General features: G+C 36.2%; 1 protein-coding gene across 1 annotated transcript; it reads right to left on the minus strand.

Annotated features, from left to right (window-relative positions):
• Positions 1-326: 326 nt before the first annotated feature.
• On the minus strand, positions 327-6,958 carry LOC146929761 (uncharacterized). Its single transcript, XM_085701520.1, has 5 exons — positions 6,778-6,958; positions 6,432-6,671; positions 4,736-4,850; positions 1,497-1,615; positions 327-895 (listed from the first exon to the last, which is right to left on the minus strand). Exons 2-5 carry the CDS (start codon positions 6,653-6,655, stop codon positions 844-846), a joined length of 510 nt encoding a protein of 169 aa, XP_085557646.1. The 5' UTR covers positions 6,656-6,671; positions 6,778-6,958; the 3' UTR covers positions 327-843.
• Between the last annotated feature and the right edge of the window lie 1,999 nt (positions 6,959-8,957).

Consider the following 8,957-nt stretch of genomic DNA (forward strand, 5'->3'; position numbering starts at 1 on the left):
TCGATCAAACAGACTTTTACACTAAGATATCCGCTATAATCTCACAGTTTAGATTTGTCGGACAGAGTCGTCATATAAAAAAAAAGTTCAGTACAATCCGCAAAAGCCAAATTCAATTAAGAAAGATTATTACCAAAACAACTCTATATTGTTCAAACAAACTTTTACAATAAGATATCCGCAATAAACTCACGGTTTAGCTTTGTCAAACATAGTCGTCACATGCAAGAAAAAAAAAATCAATACAGTCCGCAAAAGTCGAATTGAATTAAGAACATAGTCGTCATATATAAGAAAAAAGTATAGTACAATCCGCAAAAGCCAAATTCAATTAAGAACGATTATTACCAAAACAACTCTATAACAATGAAACAAACCACAATAATGTCACGATTTAGCTTTGTCAAACATAGTCGTCATATACAAGAAAAAAGTTTCGTACAATCCGCAAAAGCTAAATTCAATTAAGAACGATTATTACCAAAACAACTCTATATTGTTCAAACAAACTTTTACACTTAAGATATCCGCAATAAGCTTGCGGTTTAGATTTGTCAAACAGAGTCTCCATATACAAGAAAAAAGCAAAAACCAAAATGAGTTAACAATGCATAGGTAACCAAGTGACAACATAAAATTTAAGAGCTTGTTTGTTTAAATTTTGGGCAATGAATTCTGATCAAGTACTAACATTATCACACCATCTATTGCTTAAACACAAACACAAACGTGAGGCTTTCCCAACAGTCTGTGACTGATAATGCAGTGATCACCATGCAAAATAAGCCATTCTACAACACATGAGTTCATCATCAATGATGGTAAACAGGAACCACTCAGCTTCTATGCAATGCCTCTCACATATTGGTCCAACGTTGTATTGAACAGCTCAGACCTATGAAAATCCATCAAACCATTGAAAAAAGTTTATTTCTTTCCACATGAACTTCCAAGACAAAAAAAATAATCCATAAACCCATTAACATTGAAGAAGAAAAAAATGAATACACTTATTTAGCAATACATAAAAATTGAATCAAGAATATGAGTGCCCAGCATAATAACATGAAGCAGCTGTAAAAAACAACAAAAGCACAGAGATCCAACAAAAGAAAGAAGGTCCTCGCCAAATTTCATCATCAACAGGAATATTTTGAACAGTCTTTATATCCCCCTTTCGTTCAACAAGTATATAATGAACAGCCTTTATCACACTTTCGAAGTTCAATACCCAGAAACAATTAAAAATCTCCAATTCCCTACTTTTGCTATGCTAATTTTATCATTTTCATAATGACTCGAAAAAGCAAAGACAAAAAAGGATGAAAAGAAAGGGGGGAAAATACCCATTTAGATGCAGGAAAAAAATAAAACATTGAAAAATGAGAAAAAATGGATGATAAATATGAGAAAAAAAAGCAAAGAGAAAAAATGCCCTTCTTCTTATTTGTTATTGGACTAGTATGTCACTTAAACAGAAGTAAAAATTATGTTACCTGATAGGAGATCCAGGTGTATAGAGTGGATTCTTGACAACATATTCAACATACAAATTGTAGATGTACTTTAAGGATTCCCGAAGATCACCAGTTCTAGGATGAGTTACCAAGATAATCTGCATGGAGTCATGGCAGTGTTACAATACAATTAGTAGTATATGGAACAACATATGAATAGTGCTTCTTTGATTGCTTTTCTGAAAGCCCAATATGACAATTTTTGTGACTTCTTGTTGTAACATACCTGTTTGATTTTAAAAACAGTTCCCAGTTTAAATAGTAATGCCTCTCTTTACTTCGCATAATTTCAATGATATCTACCTCACTCAATTATCAACTACCATTGTGCCGACAAACCAACGCCAGACAAAGAGATCATAGCATCATAACAGCATGAAAGTAAATCAGAAGCTCACAACTTCATACGGAAGAACTGGGAGCACAAAAAAAATATTATTCAGTCATTACTCATTAGACTACTTTCCTCAGTTCCAGCTTTAGGATAGGCTTACTCATCTCACAATTTTATTTCTTTTCTACCTTTCCCTTGTCCCTCAAAGGCTTTCCTACATCCCCTCCACTCATTATAATATTTTCACTTACCCTACTCATCATTCCCCATCAGCACCATATTTAACTCAAATAGCAGCACCGTAAATCTTATTTGAATTACTCTCCAGCCATCTCAGTTTTTCTTCTATCATACATCTGTCATTCTTTATATTTTTGTTTCTGTTATTGTTCTTACTTCTCCTCGTATAATTGTTCCTTAAATTAGGTTTATTCGAGTACCCTATATACGGTTTTCAGTATCCACCATCGGCTTCTGAATCTTTTCATGAGCTTAGAAAAAAAAGAGTATTGCCAGTTTGCCGAGGTTTCCCCTTGTTCCACAGTAGAAGCGCGTAGCATTTTGTTATCGGATGGCGTAAGAGTAGATTACTCAAATCCTATAACCATTTCAGACTCACATACGTTGGAAAAGAGAACAAATGTACAACGAAAAAGGAACACCAAAGGTGACCAAAAGAACTAAAAAACCCCATAAGAATAACGTAAAGGAAGAACACCCTCCACCAACAGTTAAACAAGAACAAAACAAAAACCGCATGCCTCCCTCCCTCCTAGTGCCCAAAAACAAAGGAAGAAATGAACCAAGCCAACTCCACCAGAAAGATAAGACGCAGGAAAACAGCAGACAAACTCAAAAGACCCCACTCAAAGACACCCATGCAATCCCCCCACACATACTGCTACCAGCTCCAGCAGAGGATAGGCTCCACTAACCACTCATAGTGATAACAAGGAGAACCAAGGTGACTCCCAAAAAAACCAAACCCACGAAGAGAATTGGATCTTATACTGGAAAACAAGGTCATTACATTTACAGGCTGTCCAGATGGTCCACACCTCTGAGGCCCACAAGTGACAAAAAGATAATCAACCGACTCAGTGGATACCCCACAAAGAGCACAAACCGAGTCAGCTAGATCGGTTATCACGCCTGAACAAATTGGCTCTGGTTGGGATCCTATCCATAAGAACTGCCAAAATAACACATTTACTTTTGAAGGAGCCCAAGTCATTGATGAAAATAGCACCTTGATCATTAAGCTAAATGTAGTATTTCATAGACTAAATCTGTATAAAAATTGCCTATTTTAAAAATAGAGTTCTAACCTTTTATCTTCACAAACAAAAATTGATCTCATTTCCATAGCACAAAAAGTTAGTTAATGATGGTTTTGAAATGACAGCAATGTCAGCTTCATTTCTTACTATTGAAATTCTTACCAAGCGTAAATTATTATTTATCTTCATTTATTTATCTTTCTGATATCTTCCTTCCAATTTTAGGTCACTTCCATCTAGTATCAAGCACGTACGTTGTTTAAAATATTCAATAACTGTAATAAATGATTTCTGAATGAGTTGATAAAATATATATGAACTTGTTCTAACCATTTATGCTTATTCGCAACTCTAAAGTAAATATCCATGTTCGTCCCTGGTTTATTTTTATTGGGACCATATTAGTCCACCCCCCCCCCCCCCACCCCCCAAGCACAAGAATGAAAAATTAAAATAAAAAAGTTTGTGGTTTCCAGAAATAATAAACCTGTTAACCACGTTCACCCCTTTGGATCTAGCCACCCATGTTAAAATCGCATGCGGAACATAATCCTATGATGTGATGCCAAATGCATATTGTATAAACCAATAACGTATGACTTCGATGACCACTCATTTTAGTTTTCTCATAAAATAATAAATGTAAGGTATCAATTATATCTCTCTTTAACCATTTTCTGAACCTCAAATATCAGAAAAACCAAATGTTATGTATTCTCTCTTTTAAAACCTACATCTTTTCTTCTGTCAGATAACATACATGAGCGATGCCTGTGGATAAACAGGGGGAGGGGGGTTGAAATAAATTTCAGAGTGAAGAGAAAAACTTATTCTCCGCAATTCCAAACCCTTTTGTCACCTCCCTTAAGCTGCCGACAGTAATTGTTGCTTTCCCAGCAGTCCTTGACACCAAGCCCCTCAGCTGGTGAAACAACTGAACATACACTACCAAGCCCTAATGATCTAAACCCCACCAGCAACCACAGAACAATTAAGCTCTTGTGAATTAAGATGTGCTTGCGAGTGCCCAAAGCCACTTTAGAAGATCGACAGTTTAAGACTTATGCAAACTCATGCCGTTGCCTCAGTTGTTACATAGTGGGAATATTTGTATTAAGCTTAAAGCTCAGTAAGCCCTGAGGGGGAGTGTTACAATATCTTAAAACATCTAAAATGGTTTGCTAGAGGAGATGGCAGTTGCAAACTTTTTCGGAATAGGTGAAAGTAGAGGGAAAGATACCACAAGGGATGGAAAGATTTTGGGGAATTGAGCTTTCCTTGTTTGGAACTTCAAATTAACAGAAGGAAAGATTGTTTTTGGTGGGTCCTTCCAAAGAAACACGCATTTAAAATTTCTTTCACTATATCTTTTTCTCTTCTTTTTCATGTTCTCTGTCACTTAAATTTTTCATTCACAGCTAAGATATTGAGGTTAACAAACCTAACATATTTCTAACAGAAAATGTAATTAGCATATATTACAGATAAATACAGAATAAGTTCCAAATAGCTGCATTAACCAATGAATAGGCATTAGGCAGTGACTGCATCCACAAGAATCTAATAATAACCTATAAGGAAACACATATGTAGCTGCATCTTACCTTTATTCCAGAAGGACTTTCCATGAAACTAAGTTTGTATGTATTAGTGCGAAAACTGTGAAATGAACAACCTTGGCCAGGTAACTGAGGTACGCCAAGGTTTCCTTTCTCGGCACTGCACAATACGTTGGAGCAAAATGAATTAGACTTATGAATAATTACACAAAATATCTATCATAAAACCCATGAATTGTTGATCATTGATGTGCTTGTGACAATAAACAACCAAAGATAATCAAATATTAAATGTGCAAAGAATAAAATACTCATGTGATGGGAATGTAAGCGATCTGAGAAAACTAGAAGAATAGGGATAAAGAATGTCAGAAGCCTCAAAATAAACAATTATCCTATTAAATTCCTAATGATTGAATTAACCAAAAGTAGTCTTTGTAGGCATGTTGCCTCGTTATTATGAAGGAAGTCAAGGAACATCACACAACATCAACTTATCTTTACATTTTAGCACGGCATGGAGTAAATAAGCATGTCCATTGTGGCATTTACAGGCTCAATCTTAATCTACATATTAAACCACAGGTCTGTCGCGAATAGCTATTCCTTTTTATCAATAATAAGCTTTTTACATGCATTGCATAAGAAAATAATTAATTCTGCAAAAGCTATCCTCGAGAGTCCATTTCTGTAAAGACTTTAAGACTGATAAATGATAACTTGAAAGGCAATCTAGCGAATTTCACAACACCGCATCATATATTTTCATCAGTATTCCTTTCACTAAATAATAATATGCTTGGTTAGTCGTTGGTGTTCGTTTGTCTTCACTCGCCAGACACATGTTTGTCACAAAGAAACTCTATCATTACTCTGGTTCCAAAAGTACAATTCAGTCTTTTCAATTGAAAACACGTAAAATGCTTGTTTGTTAAAATTCTACTACAATGCTATATAGTGTTGCTATAGCCGCTATTTGACAACAATTTGTACTAAATCGTGTATCACAAAACAACAATTTGTTAAAATTCCGCTACGCTATAGCACCCATATAACCCTTACTTTACAACACTGCAAAACTATAAACCATACATACCCTAAGAATATAAAAGCATAAGGCCCTGTTTAGATAAACAACTCATTTTGCAGCTTATAGCATAACCGCTTATCAGATAAGCACTTTTTTCCATTCTGGAAACTCGGTATCCGACCCAAGGACCGTCTAACCCAGAGGGACCAATCTCACTGTCCACTATTAGGGGCCCCATTTAAAGGCAAAGCAAGCTATGTATGGACTAGGCCACAAATAAGCACTTATTAATACACTATTTCTATAACACAATGTAAAATAAAGTTCGAGCTGTTCTCGTATAATCTATAAGTTATTTTCATAAGCTATCCTAGATAGCTGACGGAAATAAGCTGAAAACAGCTTATGAACATGTCATAAACTATTTCTGTAAATTATCCCAAACAGTTTTACAAATGCTTATACCAGTATATAAACTCAAATAAATCGATCCAAACAGCTCTATGAACACATCATAAGCTGTTTTCATAAATTATCCCAGACAGTAACACAAATGTTTATACCAATAGATAAGCTCAAATAAATCAATCCAAACAGGCCCTAAGCATTCTTCATTCAAATTACTGTGACATGTTACTTCGTGCATTTCTAAACAAATCATAGTAACAGTACATGTGGAAATCAATGAACACGTAATCATCAAAATCATACCTAGTAGGATCCATTTTGGCGGTTAACGACTTAAGCGAAAAAAGCAAACCAAACATCAACTTATGATCTTGTTGAGCATTCAACGTATGCAGGGGACGATTCCACTCTCTGTAAAGCAAGCAAATACCATTCCTATTGAACACATACAACATATGTCCATTGTTTCCCGATGCCGTCGGCGCAGGCGGTGACGGACTTATCTCAGAACCACCAAAGAATTGCATTCTTCTTCAATCGTCACTGATAATAAACCAAAAATTAGATTAAGCACAGAAATTATGGATGGATTCGGCAAGATTAAGGGCATTATGGTAAAATCAATGTCGCGAATTGTGAAAATGAATACCTGGATGAGTTTTTCGCTGTTGATGGAAACCGGCGATGTACTCCGGTGGCGTTTTCCGGGGAAATGAGTCGAGATCAAGTGTCAATCCAACTTCTTATTGTTTATGATGCTAAGAAGAGTTTATTTTTACAAAAAGAAATTGTGACATAAACATCCAAAAAGAAAATATTTATAAAATACTACCTCAGTCCTTAACTAGAGTCATTTTAAAAAAATAACTGAAATGCTTAGCTCAGTTGGCAAGACAACGCATAATAATAAATGAAAGGTTTGAGTCCTTGTGAGCGTAGCTCAGTTGGTATGGACAATGTATAATATATGCAAGGTCCGGGGTTCAAACCCCAACCATGTAACATTCCGCCTGTCAGTATCAGAACTGTATCAGTCGATCGACCCAGAGAACTTATTTTGAAAGAAAGGTTAATGGAGAATATTATTACGTAGTATTAGCTTATTACGGAGTAAGTATCAAAGATGGATATAACACGTTTAAGGCAAGGGCAATTTGGTAGTTTCACAGGAGGAAGGATATTTATTTGGTGTTTGGCCAAAATATCTTATTCTTCTTATCTCTTTCTCTTTCTAAGTTAGAGAAAGAGTTTTTGCTCTCTCTTCTCCTCCCTCCTCTCCATCGATCTCTTTCCTCTCAACACCAATCCTTTCCAAACTTTTTCCTTCCATGGTAACTTCTAGATTCTTGCTTCTCTTGGTCTCTTAAGTTTATGGAAGCTTGGTCTTGTTTGGGTTTTCTATTTCCTCACCTAAGAAGAGATTAAGGTTAGGGTTTTGGTCAAGTTGGGATTGAAGCATGATCTTGTGCAAGTTATGGGTTCTTCATGGTTAAGAAACAAAGAGAAAGATGATTTGAAGATTGATTGGTGAGCTAAGGCCTTGGATGTTGGTCAATCAAGAACTAGGATTTGTTGAATAGAGCTTTGGGATGGATTTGAGATGAACTAGCAAGGATAAAGATGATATGGATTGCAAGAGAACAACAAGAGTGAGTTGGTTTGAACAAGAAAGCAACAAGGACCAAAGCTAGGGTTTTGAGGCATGAAGTGAAGTTGATGCTTGGAAGCTTGTGGGAATCAAGTGTAATCTTTTAGGTGAGTTCCATAGATAGTTTTCCCACCCTTGGGATTCATGTTTATGCCTTGATAGATTATTATGAAAGTTATGAAAATTCTAGGGCTTATGTATTAGTTTAGTTGCCCCTTTCCTTGTCATGCTTACTAAATGTGTTAATACTTGCCATATGAATGTTTTACATGTAATCTATGATCAAATATGTACCAATATGCTTAGAGACACTTGGTTTGAGGTTTTTGGGCTTAAAATACCATTTTCACAAGTTCTGGACTGTCATAACTCGCCACAGCAAGCTATTACTCGCCATGGCGAGCAAAATGGCAGTTCTGAAGGTTTGCTCGCAACCAACTCGCAGTGGCGAGTAATGTAACTCGCAGTGGCGAGTAAGGCAACTCGCAGTGGCGAGTAAGTGGTGCCTTCTGGTACTGCTTGCTTGTTCTGGCAGATTCGGTGTTTTCCGTTCTGGATCCTTCGTGCAGTCTTTTTATAGAAGTAAACCCCTCAAACCAAGCTCCTAAATAATGATCATTGTAAGCAAAATTTCTTATGATAAATGAGCAAGTATTAAGCATGTTAGTAAGGCATGGCATATGAGAGAAATTATGTCAAGAAACGGGTAGCAAGTCAACCATTAAGAAAAGGGAAATCTAAAGCCTCGACATAGTTGTTGAGAACTAGTAAGTTAAGTATCAATCTCTAGAATATTGAGACGCGAAGTGTAATCTCTTCGCATAGAAGTTAAGTGCCATACGAGTATGGTAAGATGTGAATCGATTTATATCCGTTCACAAAGTAAGTTAAGCAAGCATTAAGCTTACCTCTAGTGGGATCGTTTAAGGGTCCGAGGTAAAAGAGATAGCATGTTTAAGTTTATTTCTCATGCATAAGACTAAGGCTTATAAGAAAGTAAGAAAGAGTGTCATGTCTCTTGTTATCCAAATTGGATTCAAGGGGTTCCCTAAGGGGAATGGTTAAGCCGCAAGGGAGCCGGATTTCACTAAGCTAAGGTGACGTGTCTTTTGTATTCCATCCAAGGTTGGATATAAAAGGTTCTCCAAGGGGAACGGGGTAAGCCGTAAGGGACCCGCACG

Source organism: Medicago sativa, chromosome 4 (genome assembly GCF_051527215.1).
Source record: "Medicago sativa cultivar Bolivia chromosome 4, Bolivia_mono, whole genome shotgun sequence".
Taxonomy (NCBI): Eukaryota; Viridiplantae; Streptophyta; class Magnoliopsida; order Fabales; family Fabaceae; genus Medicago; species Medicago sativa.